The 19,346-nt window shown below is 40.0% G+C and overlaps 1 protein-coding gene across 1 annotated transcript in view; it reads left to right on the top strand.

Annotated features, from left to right (window-relative positions):
* Positions 1–19,346, top strand: part of LOC126427301 (uncharacterized) — a 235,530-nt gene that overhangs the window by 200,808 nt on the left and 15,376 nt on the right. The window contains exon 9 of the mRNA XM_050089606.1: positions 16,037–16,107. Coding sequence (XP_049945563.1) covers positions 16,037–16,107 — 71 coding nt within the window. The remainder of the gene's footprint in view (positions 1–16,036; positions 16,108–19,346) is intronic.

Genomic DNA, 19,346 nt, shown 5'->3' with positions numbered 1-19,346 from the left:
GCAAAATACTAACGCGAATTCTTTACAGACGAATGGAAAAACTGGTAGAAGCGGACCTCGGGGAAGATCAGTTTGGATTCCGTAGAAATGTTGGAACACATGAGGCAATACTAACCTTACGACTTATCTTAGAAGAAAGATTAAGAAAAGGCAAACCTACGTTTCTAGCATTTGTAGACTTAGAGAAAGCTTTTGACAACGTTAACTGGAATACTCTCTTTCAAATTCTGAAGGTGGCAGGGGTAAAATACTGGGAGCGGAAGGCTATTTACAATTTGTACAGAAACCAGATGGCAGTTATAAGAGTCAATGGGCATGAAAGGGAAGCAGTGGTTGGGAAAGGAGTGAGACAGGATAGTAGCCTCTCCCCGATGTTATTCAATCTGTATATTGAGCAAGCAGTAAAGGAAACAAAGGAAAAATTCGGAGTAGGTCTTAAAATTCATGGAGAAGAAGTAAAAACTTTGAGGTTCGCCAATGACATTGTAATTCTGTCAGAGACAGCAAAGGACTTGGAAGAGCAGTTGAACGGAATGGACAGTGTCTTGAAAGGAGGATATAAGATGAACATCAACAAAAGCAAAACGAGGATAATGGAATGTAGTCAAATTAAATCGGGTGATGCTGAGGGGATGAGATTAGGAAATGAGACACTTAAAGTAGTAAAGGAGTTTTGCTATTTATGGAGTAAAATAACTGATGATGGTCGAAGTAGAGAGGATATAAAATGTAGACTGGCAATGGCAAGGAAATCGTTTCTGAAGAAGAGAAATTTGTTAACATCGAATATAGATTTAAGTGTCAGGAAGTCGTTTCTGAAAGTGTTTGTATGGAGTGTAGCCATGTATGGAAGTGAAACATGGACGATAACCAGTTTGGACAAGAAGAGAATAGAAGCTTTCGAAATGTGGTGCTACAGAAAAATGCTGAATATAAGGTGGGTAGATCACGTAACTAATGAGGAGGTATTGAATAGGATTGGGGAGAAGAGAAGTTTGTGGCACAACTTGACTAGAAGAAGGGATCGGTTGGTAGAACATGTTTTGAGGCATCAAGGGATCACAAATTTAGCATTGGAGGACATCGTGGAGGGTAAAAATCGTAGAGGGAGACCAAGAGATGAATACACTAAGCAGATTCAGAAGGATGTAGGTTGCAGTAGGTACTGGGAGATGAAGAAACTTGCACAGGATAGAGTAGCATGGAGAGCTGCATGAAACCAGTCTCAGGACTGAAGACCACAGCAACAACAACAGTATTTATAGCTTTTGTCTTGTTTCTCGCTGTCAATTTTGTTTTCAGTATTTTTGTTAGTCTTTGTCTATATTTTTCTTTTAGTTCTTCTTTAATATTTGTATTATCTATTCCTAATTTTTGTCTGTATCCTAGATATTTATAGGCATCCGTTTTTTCCATCGCTTCTATGCAGTCGTTGTGGTTATCCAATATGTAATCTTCTTGTTTAGTGTGTTTTCCCTTGACTATGCTATTTTTCTTACCTTTGTCTGTTCCAAAAGCCATATTTATATCATTGCTGAATACTTCTGTTATCTTTAGTAATTGGTTGAGTTGTTGATTTGTTGCTGCCAGTAGTTTTAGATTATCCATGTATAGCAAATGTGTGATTTTGTGTTGGTAGGTTCCAGTAATATTGTATCCATAATTTGTATTATTTAGCATGTTGGATAGTGGGTTCAGAGCAAGACAGAACCAGAAAGGACTTAATGAGTCTCCTTGGTATATTCCACACTTAATCTGTATTGGCTGTGATGTGATATTATTTGAATTTGTTTGTATATTAAGTGTGGTTTTCCAATTTTGCATTACTATGTTTATGAACTGTATCAATTTAGGATCTACTTTGTATATTTGCAATATTTGTAGTAACCATGAGTGGGGTACACTATCAACAGCTTTTTGGTGATCAATGTATGGGTAGTGTAGTGACCTTCATTTAGTTTTAGCTCGATATGTCACCTCTGCATCTATTATCAGTTGCTCTTTACATCCTTGTGCTCCTTTGCAACAGTCTTTTCTGTTCTTCACTTATAATTTTGTTCTGTGTTGTATGTGTTATTAATTTCTGTGTAATGACTGAAGTTAATATTTTGTATATTGTTGGTAGGGATGTTATGGGGCGATATTTGGCTGGTTTTGCTGTGTCTGCTTGATAGTTCGGTTTCAGATAAGTTATTCCATGTGTAAGTGTATTAGGGAATGTGTATGGGTCTGCAATGTAACTGTTAAATAATTTATATTTAAAAACAAAGATGATGGATATGTGTGTGTGTGTTTGCGAGTGTATACCTGTCCCTTTTTGCCCCTAAGGTAAGTCTTTCCGCTCCCGGGATTGGAATGACTCCTTACCCTCTCCCTTAAAACCCACATCCTTTCGTCTTTCCCTCTCTTTCCCTCTTTCCTGACAAAGCAACGGTTGGTTGCGAAAGCTTGAATTTTGTGTGTATGTTGGTGTTTGTTTGTGTGTCTATCGACCTGCCAGCACTTTCGTTTGGTAAGTCACATCATCTTTGTTTTTAGATATATTATTCCCACGTGGAATGTTTCCCTCTATTATATTCATATCATTAATTTGAACCCAACAATTACGTTTGTTATTGTCACTGTGGCATTTCGAAATCTTTCCTGTCATCTTATTTTCCCTTTCTGTTTTTGCAAGTAGTTTTACTTTGTATTCACCTTCTCCTCATTACCGAATCTACCATACAATTTTATCCCGCCTATATATACTCAATAATACGTAACCCACTTCCAAACCATAACCAAAAAATTTTTTTCCGCTTTCAACACTACCGCTTCTATAAAATCTACCGTTTCCAGTTCACGAACAGTTCCTTTCAGCTATTAAACAGCCATTTCGGCTAGTTCTAATAACTTTCGCCTTTTTTTTCCATTTCCGTTTTTCCCACATCACTGATCTTATTTAGCCGCTTCCCACAGGTTTTAACGTCATTATTTCTTCGTCAGACAATTGTTAGCCTCATTTTCACAATCTGCCACCACAAAACCACTCCTTTTAATACATTTGCACGCAGTTTTTCGAAATTTTCCCGCATTGCTTCACCCTTTTACGTCTTTTGGCGGCAACACAACCACCTAACCTTTGTGCACATCGTTGTCTGCCAACCCAAGTTCACCACAGGATCAACAAGCCCAGCTATAACCAGCACTTTTTCGCCTTTTTTCACACCAGATCTCCAGTTGCTTTCCAGTTCACCTTTATCTCTCCCCATATATTTATATTTTTATTTTCAGTTTCATTTCAGCCTCATGTTACACTTTCCACCTTCTAATACCATGTCACCCTCACACCATCCCCACAATGACGCCATTAAGTTTTAGTTATATTCCCTCCGCAAACATGCCTTCGCCCTAGCCAGATTACACTCCCATATTTTATTTTCTCAAGCTTGTCTGACATTTGGCATTACCCCCAAAGGCCTCACACTTAAAGTTCCCATCACTGGCTGTAACCCTTCTTTCCATCAGACGCTATACCAGTTCCAAACTGAACAATCCATTGCCCCCATTCACCTAATCCTTCACCTACACATCAACTCACCCATGAACACACCCGTCGACTCCTATCCTTAATAAAAGTCCTCAGTCTTTCCTCTCCCACATCCACACCGGCTGTTCAGAGCATTCTCCTACAGGCAAATTGCAAATTAGAACAGCATGCTACCCTCCGCCTCAAAAAACTATTCAGTCTCCTGGTTTCCCACCTACGGAAAGGCAAGTCACTCACCCTTCACAACCTTTCCAGCAAACCTCAACCTCTTCTCATTGCACACAGACCCAGTCTCTTCCATCTACTCAATCTCCCACTTCCAGCTCCACTCCCCCCAAAACCTCAAAATTCCAATCAACACAATCTGGAACCACAACACCCTAATTCACTAGTTAACCTTTCCTCCAAACCTCTCTCCCAATCTGAAACCTCTGTCCTGTCCAAAGGCCTCACCTTCAGCCCCACTCCCAGATTCAACCAAACAGCCCTTATCAAAGATTTACTGTCCTACACCCGTACTCTCTGCTGGAAATATCACTTTGCCACGAAGAAAAATGATCCTAATCCTACTCCTAATGATCCAACTCCCCAAGACACTATCCAAAATGAACCCTGCCTGGAACAGTTCTGTCCTCCGTCACCGTGGGACCCACCTCCTCTTCCTCAAAATCACCCTCTCCAAACTTTCCAGGAATTTATGACTTCCAGCTTTGCCTCTCGATCCCTCTTAAAAAACCTTAATCCTACTCCCAACATCACCACTGCTGAAGCCCAGGCCATCCGTGATCTGAAGGCTGACTGATCCATCGTCATTCTTCCGGCGGACAAGGGTTCCACGACCGTGGTACTTGATCGTCGGGAGTATGTGACTGAGGCACTGCGCCAGCTTTCAGACAACACTACTTACAAAGTTTGCCAAGGTAATCTCATTCCTGATGTCCAGGCGGAGCTTCAAGGAATCCTCAGAACCTTAGGCCCCCTACAAAACCTTTCACCTGACTCCATCAACCTCCTGACCCCACCAACACCCTGCACCCCTACCTTCTACCTTCTACCTTCTTCCTAAAATTCACAAACCCAATCATCCCAGCCGTCCCATTGTAGCTGGTTACCAAGCCCCCACAGAATGTATCTCTGCCTACGTAGATCAACACCTTCAACCCATTACATGCAGTCTCCCATCCTTCATCTAAGACACCAACCACTTTCTCGAACGCCTGGAATCCTTACCCAGTCTGTTACCCCCGGAAACCATCCTTGTAACCATTGATGCCACTTCCTTATACACAAATATTCCACACATCCAGGGCCTCGCTGCAATGGAGCACTTCCTTGCACACCGATCACCTGCCACCCTACATAAAACCTCTTTCCTCATTACCTTAGCCAGCTTCATCCTTACCCACAACTTCTTCACTTTTGAAGGGCAGACATGCCAACAATTAAAGGGAACAGCCATGGGTACCAGGATGGCCCCCTCGTACGCCAACCTATTCATGGGTCACTTAGAGGAAGCGTTCTTGGTTACCCAGGCCTGCCAACCCAAAGTTTGGTACAGATTTATTAATGACATTTTCATGATCTGGACTCACAGTGAAGAACAACTCCAGAATTTCCTCTCCAACCTCAACTCCTTTGGTTCCATCAGATTCACCTGGTCCTACTCCAAATCCCGTGCCACTTTCCTCGACGTTGACCTCCATGTGTCCAATGGCCAGCTTCACACGTCTGTCCACATCAAACCCACCAACAAGCAACAGTACCTCCATTATGACAGCTGCCACCCATTCCACATCAAACGGTCCCTTCCCTATAGCCTAGGGCTTCGTGGCAAACGAATCTGCTCCAGTCCGGAATCCCTGAACCATTACACCAACAACCTGAAAACAGCTTTTGCATCCCGCAACTACCCCCCCCCCCCCCCCCCCCCCCCCCCCCCGACCTGCTACAGAAGCAAATAACCAGAGCCACTTCCTCATCTCCTCAAACCCAGAACCTCCCACAGAAGAACCCCAAAAATGCCCCACTTGTGACAGGATACTTTCCGGGACTGGATCATACTCTGAATGTGGCTCTCCATCAGGGATATGACTTCCTCAAATCCTGCCCTGAAATGAGATCCATCCTTCATGAAATCCTCCCCACTCCTCCAAGAGTGTCTTTCCGCCATCCACCTAACCTTCGTAACCTCTTAGTTCATCCCTATGAAATCCCCAAACCGCCTTCCCTACCCTCTGGCTCCTACCCTGGTGACTGCCACCGGTGTAAAACCTGTCTCATGCACCCACCCACCACCACCTACTCCAGTCCTGTAACCCGAAAGGTGTACATGATCAAAGGCAGAGCCACATGTGAAAGCACCCATGTGATTTACCAACTGACCTGCCTTCACTGTGAAGCTTTCTATGTGGGAATGACCAGCAACAAACTGTCCATTCACATGAATGGACACAGGCAGACAGTGTTTGTTGGTAATGAGGATCACCCTGTGGCTAAACATGCCTTGGTGCACGGCCAGCACATCTTGGCACAGTGTTACACCGTCCAGGCTATCTGGAAACTTCCCACTAACACCAACCTGTCAGAACTCAGGAGGTGGGAACTTGCCCTTCAGTATATCCTCTCTTCTCGTTATCCGCCAGGCCTCAATCTCCGCTAATTTCTAATTTCAATTTGCCGCCGCTCATACCTCACCTGTCTTTCATCAACATCTTTGCCTCTGTACTTCTGCCTCGACTGACATCTCTGCCCAAACTCTTTGCCTTTACAAATGTCTGCTTGTGTCTGTGTATGTGCGGATGGATATGTGTGTGTGTGCGAGTGTATACCTGTCCTTTTTTGCCCCTAAGGTAAGTCTTTCCGCTCCCGGGATTGGAATGACTCCTTACCCTCTCCCTTAAAACCCACATCCTTTCGTCTTTCCCTCTCTTTCCCTCTTTCCTGACGAAGCAACGGTTGGTTGCAAAAGCATGAATTTTGTGTGTATGTTTGTGTGTCTATCGACCTGCCAGCACTTTCGTTTAGTAAGTCACATCATCTTTGTTTTTAGATATATTTTTCCCACGTGGAATGTTTCCCTCTATTATATTCATATTGTTAAATAGTGTAGTTAGATGTGAATGTGTTGAGGTGAACTTCTTTAGCCATAAAATTGCTACTTTATCTTTTCCAGGGGCTTTCCAATTGTGAGTAGAATTAATTGCTTGGGTGACTTCATGTTGCAAAATTATCACTTCAGGCATCCGCAGTATCATCTTGTATGTGTCTGTTTCTGCTTGTATCCACCGTGCATGCCTGTTATGTTGTACCGGGTTTGACCATATTTTGCTCCGGAAGTGTTCCATGTCTGTTATGCTTGGTGAATTGTCTACTTTAATGTGTGTGTTATCTATTGTCTGGTAAAATTTCTTTTGGTTTGTGTTGAATGTTTGGTTTTGTTTCCTTCTATTTTCACTTTTTTTGTATCTTCTAAGTCGTTTGGACAATGCTTGTAATTTATGCTTCTTTTCATCTAATTGCTCTATCGCTTCTTGTTGTGAGATTTTACCTAACTTTTTTCGTTTTTTTTCTTATAAATTGTGTTAGCTGTCCGATGTCTTTTCTCAGTTTCTCTATTCTGATCTGTAGCCTGTGTTGCCATGCTGGTTTTGTGGGTTTCTTCTGTGTGTTGGTTGGTTCTGATCTCTGCCTAGTATGTATATTTAGTGTAGTGAGTGCTCCTATACAAACCAGTAGTTGTAATTCTTCCATAGTTTTGTTTTCATTTATTTTGTTGTGTATGATTGTGTTGATAGTTTTTATTGTTGTTTCGACTTGTGGGTTATTTGGCGGTCTATGCAAGAATGGTCTAATGTCTGTATTTGTGTCTTTGTATTCTATATATGTCAGCTGAAATTTCTCTTCTATATCTAACATGTGTGTCACTTCGTGTTCTATTTGTGCTTGTTCTGGTGGCTATCTTAAGATTTCATTTTCCTCTGATTGTTTAATTGATGCGTGTTGGTCTTTGTTTGTTTGCTCTGGGATGTTTGAGTCCATTACTGTATTTTCTTCTTCTTCTGATTGCACATTATTTTGTTCCAGTATTTGTTGTAGTTGTTGTTTGATGTTTTCTAATTCTGACTGGGGTATCCTGTTATTTTTGATTATTACACGGATCTGATCAGCTAGTCGTTGTTCTATTAAAAATTTTATTTCTGGGTATCTGGTAATAAATGTTGTGTATACTTGTGATCTGTATCCAGTTGTGTTGGTTCCTAGATTTGTTGCTTGGTAATAACAGAACATGAGGTGTCGATTAACTTCATCTGACCATCTCATCCTCTGTCTTTGTTTTCCTTCTAGGGTGGTTGCAGGAAGCATATCCTGCAAAACACCTCTATTTGGATTTAAATCATTTTCCAGTTGGCTAGCGGTGTCATTACCATTGTGGGCGGGGATAGGGTGTAAGTGTCGTCCCGGACCATGACGGCGCTTGTCCGAGGCTTCTTTAGTTCTGTCCTGAACCAAGTAATCACACTAAAAGGGGGGTTAGCCCTATTAGTGGTTTGTTCTTTTTGTCGCCTTTTGCGACTGGCAGAACTTACTGGAGGCCTATTCTTTTCCCGGACCTCCACGGGCTTATTATTATTATTATTATTATTATTATTATTATTGTTATTATTATCATCATCTTCATCATCATCATCATCCTAATTATCTGTTGAAAATTTTATTGTTTATGTATCTGTTGATCTATAGTGCGTTTTTGTGACAATACACATCCACTTTCTTATACTTCATCTTATAAACAGGTTTAGATTGCATTATTGGGGTGGATCTCATACTAACTTATAGTATAATATGGTCATATCAATCATCCAAAGTTCTTTTGTTGTAGGTGAATTGTTGCTTTCTTCTTCTTCTTCTTCTTCTTGTTCTTCTTATGCAACTCCCCTATGAGATCTGTCATGAGGTCGTGTATAGGCTCACCATCAATAGGTTTGTGTTTATATGTAGTTTTCTCATGTAGCTTTGGGGATGTTGTCTTTTCATGTGTTAAGTTTGTCTATTTCTTGTTTGTGGTTATGTGTTATGTAGTTTTGGTATAATATGTGTCTGATGTTCATATACTGTCTGCAGGACAAGCTGTATGTTCTTGGGATACTTCTTGCCCACATGTACAGGTTGGTGTCTGTCTGACTCACGTGGTTTAAATTCATGGAATGAGATCCACATCCAGTTAAAAAATGCGCAAATACCTCGGCTGGGATAGGTATGGTTCACTCTTAGCTGCTCCCTTATGTCATTGTCACATAGGTGTGCGTAGGTACACTGGTAATTGTGATATTCATTGGGTAAATGTAATTTTCAATATTTTAGGTTAATAGAACTTAGTGTTGGGAAATTTGATTTGAAGGATGAAAACATAAACTATTCCAAGTGGAGCTCAGAATTAAATTTAGTTGTATTGAATCTTGCAACTGAAATGATCATAGAGTTTGACTAATGATACAGTATCAGTTTATGGGTCTCCACCATATTATTCTCATATTATAAAGATAATTAGAATATTATCGCTACTAAAGAAATCTGAAACATTTCTACAAATGGGAGTATAAACAGTGTAACTGTAGTATTATTTAATTTTATTTGTGGTTTTTATATGTCAGTTAAGTCAGAAACATTTCCATGTCCAACTTTAATTCAGTGCTTCCTGCAGTAACATCTCAGTACTGAGTAATGTAATGATAGTGATTGTAACTGTTGTTATTATGAGTGGGGTACAATCTTGCTTTCTAGGATTACTGATTTGTGCATTAATGGTAAATTACTGCTACCCACAACTTAGATTGTCCTGTATTCATGTTGTGTATCCAGTTTGCTATTCAAAGGAAGTCATAATGAAAGTCACTACAACAACTAATATTCAATTTTCTTGAACATTTAATGTGCCTAATTGGGCTGGTGACCCTTTATTGTTTCATTCATATGAACTTTACTACTTTCATTATCCCCAAAGTAAGAGCCTGTTTAGTTTTTTTATTAATTACAATATACTCAACATTACTGTCTGATACCTTCATCCATTAGACACACGCACAGTCAAAATTAAAAATCCTCCCAGAGGGTAACATTGGTTTGTGTCACAGCAAGCGAGTGTTATAATTGGATAGAAAGCTGAGTGTGATATTGTGCCATGATGGTAATTATTTTAAGCATCTTCTTTGAGGTGCACACAGTTACACTAGTTTCAGTTACACGCATCTGATGTGTCTCTTTTCATCACACCATTTCTCTTGGTTATGTCATCCATGTTAACGTGAGTGAATGGTGGTGTCTGTTGATATAGTTGGGGGATTAGATATTTCATAAGTATTAGTATTTCTGCATGAACCACACGGTTTGTTTCCTGCCCTGCAAATGAAGCTTTTTGGTCAGTCTCATTTGAGGTGTTTGATTCCCATAAGGCAGGTGAGCATTTTTTTTATCTCATTGCCTGGGTTAAGAATGCCTCCAGAAACAGAATTTTACTGGCTTAATGTTTTTACGAGTTCCATATGCTTATTCATGATTTGGTGTAATCAATGTGATGATTTGTTTGTTGTCCTCCAGTTGTCTGGTTGGTTTGTTTTGTTATACAGTCTGCTTTCTGTGCTTTCTTTTGTGAGGTAATCATCAGTTCGTTCTCGAGCTCCTCTGTATGTTGTATGAGTGATGCCTGAAAATCCATGCAGTAATACATTTGTTTTTTGATTTTCTTGGCTACCTTGTAGAGAACATATCCTCCAGATGTCATTTCATATGTGTATTCTGGTGTATTGATGTAACTGCCCTATAGTGTTAGCATACTTGTGTGAGTGGGAAACTGCTCATCATCTATGAAGTTATATGTTAGGAGGCCTATTTGCCTGTCAGGATATTGCTCTCCAGTAGCTTCTCTTGGTGGTTGAGGTATCCTTTACTGCATTCACATCTCTTATTTAGTTGAATTTAACTGTCATAATCAATATTTTCTAATCGGCAGTAGTTGTTGCGTAGTTGTTTGTATGTTTGGTAGTCCCCTGCTGTAGCCCTTTTACAAGTATGGCATCTGTTTTTGCAGGATATGCAGACAATGGTCTCACTTGAGCTGCACTCTGTGCATTTGTGTCCTGATTGTCCATATTTTGTGCATGTTACCTCTCGCTTCCTTAGTGCTGTGGCTGAGGTCGTGGCAGTTAAACCACTGATTAACAGCAATGTAGACTTTAATTGCCAGTGTCTCAGTCTGCATACCTGGTGGTTGTAGCCACATGACTTTGGTCCTGCCTGGAATCTAATTTTCATGACCCTGTCAAACTCCTCACATGTGGTGTCATTCAGGAAATTTCGTTGTTAAAGAGGCTTTCTAAAAGTTCTCCATCAGTCAGTGTGTCTAGTATGTAGTAGACAGCTACAAGTGGTTTTCGTTTTCTGGACCTTTCACCAGTGATGGTGTTCGTCTTTGACTTTTTCAATAAATTTGTGGCAGTTGTTCTGTATAGCGGTTTCTACTGTGAGTGCTATTGTGGTTGCTCTAATCAAGCTGGTGTATAATTTTTCTTTCTAAGACATTTTTATCATTGTCTAATTGCTTTCATCTCCTGGTTAGTTGTTGATTTGAGGAACATGGTTGTTGCCTGTTTAGCTTTTGTCTGCTCTATACTTGTAGCTCTTTAGTTTTTGGTTCACTAGTAAAGGTGACTGCAGGTGTCATGGGGGCTTGCACCTGTTTGTCTATTTTGTCTAAGAGTTCATTTGTCTCAATCTCTGTTTCATGGTTCATCACAATTAATTCCTACTTTTCTTTCTCATTTTGTGTCTTTTCTTTAAGTACCTGAATCAGGTGGGTCTGACACCTTTTGGAGTTCCTGTTGCAGTCATCTGTTCTCATGTATTTATCTTACGTTATGGTGTGTGTTGTCATATATGGGCACTATTTGCAATGGTCATTTAGCTTTAAGGGACTATTCAAGGAAAGTGTTGTATGATATCCATGTAAATTGCCTATTCCATCTCAGGTGGTCAATGGTGAATAAAGAATCTGAATCTGAATCTGGCAGTGAACTTCAAATATGGGGATATATGGCATGAAAATCCTTATTCTTGCTTTCCAAAATACAAGTAGTATATGATAATATTTTTCATTTATTCTTTGTGGGTGGGTCTCAGACTAGTGGTAAAGTACACACCTGGAATAATCTGAAGGAGTCCTACCTTGGCCTCAAGTGTTATGAGTTGGAAGGCAAAGGGATACAGTTTACGCTTCAAGTAGTCAGCAGCATAGGTGAGACATGTTCTGCTTTAAATTCTGTACCAGTTTTGAAATGGAGTCTGTTGCTGAGTTTTTCTGGCTTGGAGACATAGTCATCCTCCATTAGCCCCTTTCCAGTAGTGTTTAATACGTGCATTTATGACTTAACCCGTGCCACCTTTACAGAGCCACTGACATTGGTGTTCTTTGGACACAAGACCACACCATCTAGCATTTTGTGGCAATTGCGATTTCTGGCTTTAGGCAGTAATGTTGTCTCCCGCCAGTTGTTACTGACTCGGCAAGCACCACTCACTTGACTGTTACTGTCTGAGCAAGTACACTGACTCGATTGTCACTTCCTGAGCAAGCTCTGCTTGCTCAATTGTCACTTTCTGGGCAAGCACAGCTCACCCAACTGTCACTGAATGGGCCAGTGTTGCTGACTTGACATTGCTGTCTCAGCAAGCGCCACTGACTTGGCTGTCACACTTTGTGGCACGGTGGTCTGGTGCGTCAGTCCACTGTAGTGACACTTGGAAAGGCGCTTATAGTCAGTGTCTGTGCTATTTGACTGTGCTGGGCCCTCAATATAGTGCAAATGTTATCAGCAATTCCAATGAAATGGTAAGTACAGTCTTGATACACGTATTTAAAAACCCCATGTTGGTCTAATTTTTGTTCGGTCACTCCCTTGCTAAAATATGGTGCAAAGAAATTCACACACACTTGTCCAACAGTTTTATTTGTAGGGCACACTTAATCGTTAGTAGATGTGATTATTCGGGGAAAATGCCACTCAAGACTGTCCACCTGTGATGGTTGCAGTCTCTTGAATGCATACACATACTACTTCAATGTGTATTCAGTGCAAATTCTTAGAAAAGCACAAATAACCTCCAAGAAGAACAGGGAAAAAGTCGTAGCATATGTAGGAATTGCATATTCTATTTTTGTGCAGCATATAGTGGCCACAGGGTGACACACGCCTGTCTGTATGTGTTCAGAAAACCGATTTATTCGGTTGATTGACCTGTATACTTTTATTTACAAATTTAACAATAAAAACTACTTACATTCTTAATGAAATGAATGTCTATTATTATTATTATTATTATTATTATTATTATTATTATTATTATTGTTGTTATTGTTATTACATAGGCATTTGCAGTAGGAATGTATGTTCTACAGCCTAGTAAACAAAAAATATGTAATGTGTGTCCATTTTACATGTGCAGTACATATGTATAGAATTAACACAAAAATCTTTAATTGTGACCTCTCTACACAAGCTTAGCTGCTTACGAGCAGGACAGGTACATGATATTGCTCACATTGATTTTGAGCTTGAAACTGTCACAAGGCAGGATCTAAAAATGTAATTGTTTCAGAAGAAAACAGCATATTTCTTATCTTCATTTTACGGGTCACTAATTGATGAGATGCTGGAAGTGTCAACTTTCAGTGACGAGGTTTACAATTTCACTGTCCTGAATGATTTAGTGTCCTGCATATGTACCATTGACTCCCACCCATCCTTTAACGTTTCCAAGAATGTCTTCACATGAGCAAATAACATTTTGGGTAATTGGTTGTTCCTTGGAAAGTACAGAAACTGTGAACAAAACACGCAAATGATGAAGTTTTGAGCCCACAGAAGATACATGTTCAATGCATAGTAGTAGTTCGTATTGGCCATAGGGTGTCACACACATCTGCACATGCATCATTAAGTCACAGCTCAGAGACTCAGGAGTGCATTCGCAGCATGTCCATCCCCTTCAGTGGTCACGTAGGGACGGGACCGATGAAGAGTGGGATCAGGTGCTCCTCTCATATCAGAACGTATTCGGTTGAGTGGTGGTTATGGATATACTCTCATATGGTGAGAGGTGCGGACTCATGCATTCAGGAACATGAAGATGAACATGATAATTTTGGTGGTTCAGTTGGTATGTTAATATGAGTCTCCTATCACAATACTCAGGTTTTTGCAAGCCAACATTGAGCAGAGTTCGTGATTTGACTTCATTCCCACACTGATCCATTTTCCTGCCATTACTTAACTATACTTATAATTAAACAGCATAATTTTTATGTCAGGTGGCTGTGATGACTTTGTCTCAACTGACAACATTCTGACTAATTATTGCCACTAATACTTACTTGGTAGTCATCTTGAGGCAAGGAGTAATACTACCCATTGAGACATTTTCATCCTTTGTGAGTTGTTACACAAACAGGTGAACTGTTTATCAACTGCTGTAAATATGTAACATTAGCAGCAGCATATGCAACTTTAAAACACAAAAAAATGTTTAATATATGTGAGCTTTGTTTTTGGTATAAAAATGCAAAAAAGTCCAGTTGTTAAAGCTTAGCAAGTTGGTGGAAGGGTGGTAATGACACTCTTTCTGTACGAACTTGTGTTGAAGGATCGAACACCTTACTTGTGGAACTAAACTGACTGCATGTCTTTATAAATGCTTAAATCACATTAAGTTACAGGATGGGATTGTGAAAAAATAAACAGTTTTGTAAGATATTAATATTATTCATTGTATTACATTGTGTGCAGCAAATCATCGTCCTTTTTTTTCCGTTTCTTTTTTTTCTTAAAACACTTTTACCCCACTACATCAACAGCTGTGCTGTAGTTTCCAAATTGTTCCTTACTCATCCTGAATTCCATCTCTACAGTGTTCAGACAGATGGGTCCAATATAAAACTTATATGCCATCTGTAAATTTGGTTTATGGATTTAATATGTATGGCATGATAGCAGTCAGTTTTGCACTGCATGGACACATGAATTTATACACTGTTAAGTCATCTACATGTACATTATGTACATATATGTAACACATAGGCTCACTGAATACAGCTTTGTCATATGGTTGCCACTAGTTCAGTCTGTCAAACACAATCTGTAATGCACCGCATAGGCCAGTGAGTTAATAAGTCTTGAACGATGTCAATAAATGGAAAAGTCTCCAGCTGTTACCTTGAGTGCTGCATCCTTGTTCATTCATATGATGGATAGCTTCTCACCTGAGAAGCCAATATGCGGGGAGGGGGGGGGGGGAGTAAGATGGGTAATACTCCATCATGATATGAGCATCGGTGTATGGCATTGAACGACAACTTATCCTACTCCATATGTGTAAACTGCACTTTAGCACTGTGTATAACATTCTCAGTTTCCTTTACTACATGGCAGTCACAGTCTGCTTGTATTTGCACAGTTGGATCTACTGACAATGTAATTATGCATAAAGGCAAAGAGTAGTAGTACACTGGGACCATTTAACTGTGGCTCAGTGGGTTGAAGAAACAAACAGCGGCATCTCCTGAACCGGTATTTCAGATAGGCCTGTTGTGGGATGCTGCTGCGGTAATTTAGACTCAAAGCCAAAAGATAACTCGCATAGATGTTGCTGCTGCCACAATATATCTGAAAAAAGGGAAAAAAAGAAGTATCATGAAATCTCTCTCTCTCTCTCTCTCTCTCTCACACACACACACACACACACACACACACACACACACACACACACACACTTAGAGGGGGTGGAGCAGAGATGGATTAATTCTCATCCTTTTTATTTTGTCTGGGGGGGGGGGGGGGGGGGATGACGGTGGCTGATCTCTGATGACACTTTATGATGCTAAACCTTCATTGAACAGAACACAAATGACAAGACTCTCACAGTTGGTGTAGAAATAGGAGAAGTTAGGGGAAGGTTAATGTAGCTGTTATCATTTCCTCAGCAAATGGGAATAAATTCCCATCGATTTTTGAGTCTAACGATTCACCTTGAGACATTATCATAGGAGTTCTGACAACCATGTAGGCTGTGCTCAAATATCCAGTCAGTGGGTAGCAATGTTTTGAATTGCCTGCCAAATGAGTAATGACACCTTATGAATGTGCTCACCTATGGTTCCCATGTAAAATTTGTGAATGCTTGCTGATTCATTGAGTCTTCTTTACCCACTTAAACAGCAAACTGAAATAAGATACAAAGTCCATGTGACACTCACTTTAAGATTTTCTGATGTTTCCGTCAATCATTCTGAGATGTGTTAGTCACTTTTCATGAACCTCCTACTACACTGTTACTTAATCTCTAATGTCTTTGGGAAGATATTAGACTTTGATTCTCAAATGGCAAATGTGTAATATTGCACGAGTTTTGTAAATTTTATTTTTTGTCATATAACTTTTACACAGACCCATTCTATTTCAGGGTACTGAAATATTGCTGGAGAAGTGGCTGCCCATCTTGAATGGGAGAAAACTCTGCTTCAAAGGAGTCAGGTATAGATACATCTGATAAAGACCATTTGTAATGTACTTGTTATTTATTTATTTTTATTTAACTTATGCCCATAGATCCAGGTATATAATATAACATGAGCAGGCTGCATCTTTGCAGATGCTTGTATTTCTTCTTACTTGAAGCCATTTTTCTGACTAGTTTCACTGTTGAGAAAGATCACACATAATTGTGGTGATGTGCAGTCCACAATGTAATTAATGTGATCATGATCTTAATGTCTCCACAAAAAGGAGTCCGATTGTACGCTTGGGTTGCATGAAGTAATCAGATGCCACTATTTAAAAAGTAATGTGGAAAAAGTTTTGGTGCAAATGCATAACCAACATTTGAAGAACTCCTGTGGGAAGCAGAAATCTGCGAGTAGGAGGGTAATGGGTGGTGGTTGTTGCTATGCGGTGAGTGGGAAGTTGGGAATTTGGTCTGACAGAAAGAATGCCCAGATGAACAAGGCGGTGAAGGCAACTGTTCTAGAGAAGCGGAGCATCAGGGTTCGAGTCAGAGTGTGGCACCACAAATTTTCAACTCTCACCATCGCATAACTGCAATGCCCTATGTGGCCGAAAGTCAGTACTTCCTTCCTATCTCTTTCCCATCCTGTTTGCTTTCACCCAATTATTCAAGAATATGTATACTGGCAATATGTGACTTCAAAGGTTAACAAGAATTTGTTAACCCCTGAAACAGGAACAAGTAGACGCTATGTATATGCAAGTACTAAAGAAGACATTGGATATTTAGCATCTGGGACTTTTCAGACCGACCTTCTTTGTTGTTGTTGTGGTCTTCAGCCCAATGACTGGTTTGATGCAGCTCTCCATGCTACTGTATCCTGTGCAAGCCTCTTCATCTACTCATTAACCTACATCTCTTCATCAACCTACATTCCTCTGAATCTGCTTAGTGTATTCATCTCTTGGTCTCTCTCAATGATTTTATTCCCCTCAGACACACACACACACACACACACACACACACACACACACACACACACACTCTCTCTCTCTCTCTCTCTCTCTCTCTCTCTCTCTCTCTCTCTCACACACACACACACACACACACACACACACACACATACACACACACACTTCCCTCCAGTAATAATTGGTGAGCCCTTGATGACTGATGACCTCAGAAGTTAAGTCCCATAGTGCTCAGAGCCATTTTGATCACTTGATGCCTCTGAATGTGTCCTGCTAACTGATCCCTTCTTTTAATTAGTATGTACCACAAATTTCTCTTCTCTCCAATTTCATCCAGTACGTGATCTACCCATCTAATCTTCAGCATTCTTCTGAAGTAGCACCACTTTTCAAAAGCTTCTAGTGTCTTCTTGCCTAAACTGTTTATCACCCATGTTTCACTTCCATACAAAGCTACACTCCTTACAAATGCTTTCAGAAAGGACTTCCTGACACTTAAATCTATGCTTGATGTCAACGGATTTCTCTTCTTCAGAACTGCTTTTTTTTTGCCATTGCCAGTCTACATTCTATATCCTCCTTACTTTGAACATCACCACTGATTTTGCTTCCCAAATAGCAAAACTCATTTGCTGTTTATCTTATGTCCTCCTTTGAAGATACTGTCCATTCCATTAAGCTGCCCTTCCAAGTCCTTTGCAGTCTCTGACAGAATTGGCATAGGCCATTGGCAAACTTCAAAGTTTCTATTTCTTCTCCCTATTCCTCTTCCAAAGTTTTCGTTTGTCTTCTTTGCTGCTTGCTCAGTATACAGATTGAATAATCTTGGAGACAGACTACAACCATGTCTCTCTCCCTTCTCAACTAATGCTTCCCCTTCGTGCCCCTTGAATCTTATAACTGCAATCTGGTTTCTGTACAAATTGTAAGTAGCCTTTTGCTCCTTGTATTTTATCCCTGCCACCTTTAGAATTTGAAAGAGATTATTCCAGTCAACATTGACAAAAGCTTTCTCTAAGTCTACAAATGCTATAAACATAGGTTTGCCTTTCCTTAACTTATCTTCAATGAGAAGTTGTAGGGTCAGTATTGCCTCGTGTGCCCCTACGTTTCTCTGAAATTGGAACTGATCTTCCCTAAGGGTTTCTTCTAACAGTTTTTCCATTTGTCTGTAAAGGATTCGTGTTAGTATTTTACAGCGGTGACTTATTAAATTGGTAGTTTGGTAATTTTCACACCTGTCAGCACCTGCTTTCTTTGGAATTGGGATTACTAAATTCTTCTTGAAGTCTGAGGGTATTTTGCCTGTCTCATAGATCTCGCTCACCAGATGGAAAAGTTTTGTCATGGATGGCTCTCTCAAGGCAATCTGTAGCTCTAACGAAATGTTGTGTACTCCCAGGGCCTTGTTTAGATTTAAGTCTTTCAGTGCTTTGTCAAATTCATCATGCAGTATCATATCTCCCTTTTCATCTTCCTCTGCATCCTCTTCCGTTTCCATAACATTGCCCTCAAGTACATGTCCCTTGCATAGACCCTCTGTATACTCCTTCCATCTTTTTGCTTTCCTTTCTTTGATTAGGACTGGTTTTCCATCTGAGCTCTTGATATTCATACAGGAGGTTCTCTTTTCTCCAAACGTGTCTTTATTTTTCCTGTAGGCAATATCTAACTCGTAGTGATATATGCTTCCACATTCTTACATTTGTCCTCTTTCCATTCCTGCATAACCATTTTGCACTTCCTGTCGATCTCGTTTTTTTAGATGTTTGTATTCCCTTTCACCTGATTCATTTATTGCATTTTTATATTTTCTCCTTTCATCGATTAAATTCAGTATCCCTTGTGTTCCCCAAGGATTTTTATGAGCCCTTGCCTTTGTACCTACTTGATCCTCTGATGCCTTCACTAATTCATTTCTCAAAGCTACCCATTCTTCTTCTTTGTACTTGTTAATATGATACTTTTTGAACAAAGAAATAAGTAAGCACTGGCCTGGTGTAAGTAAAACCCTGAAAGCCAAGTCTGATTAGGATACTTAAATAAATGAAGAGGATCACAAAAAGATGTACATATGATATTAATTCAATAGAGAAATCACTCAAGCTACTGCTCTAACTAGGAACAGATAGATACACTTTATTGTTTTGCAATGTGACACTATCAAGAATACGGTGGAGGTAGTTACACATCTCAAAATCACTGACAGTTGAAAGCCTTGAGACCTCTGCACATAGCACAGTGAACCAGGTGCCGGCAGTCGGTGATCGGGCTACCCCTTGAAGCCATCTTGTGTA

The sequence above is a fragment of the Schistocerca serialis genome, chromosome 11, assembly GCF_023864345.2.
Source record: "Schistocerca serialis cubense isolate TAMUIC-IGC-003099 chromosome 11, iqSchSeri2.2, whole genome shotgun sequence".
In the NCBI taxonomy this organism is placed as follows: domain Eukaryota; kingdom Metazoa; phylum Arthropoda; class Insecta; order Orthoptera; family Acrididae; genus Schistocerca; species Schistocerca serialis.
The sequence above is the reverse complement of the archived record's forward strand: the minus strand, read 5'-3'. Positions and strand labels throughout refer to the sequence as shown.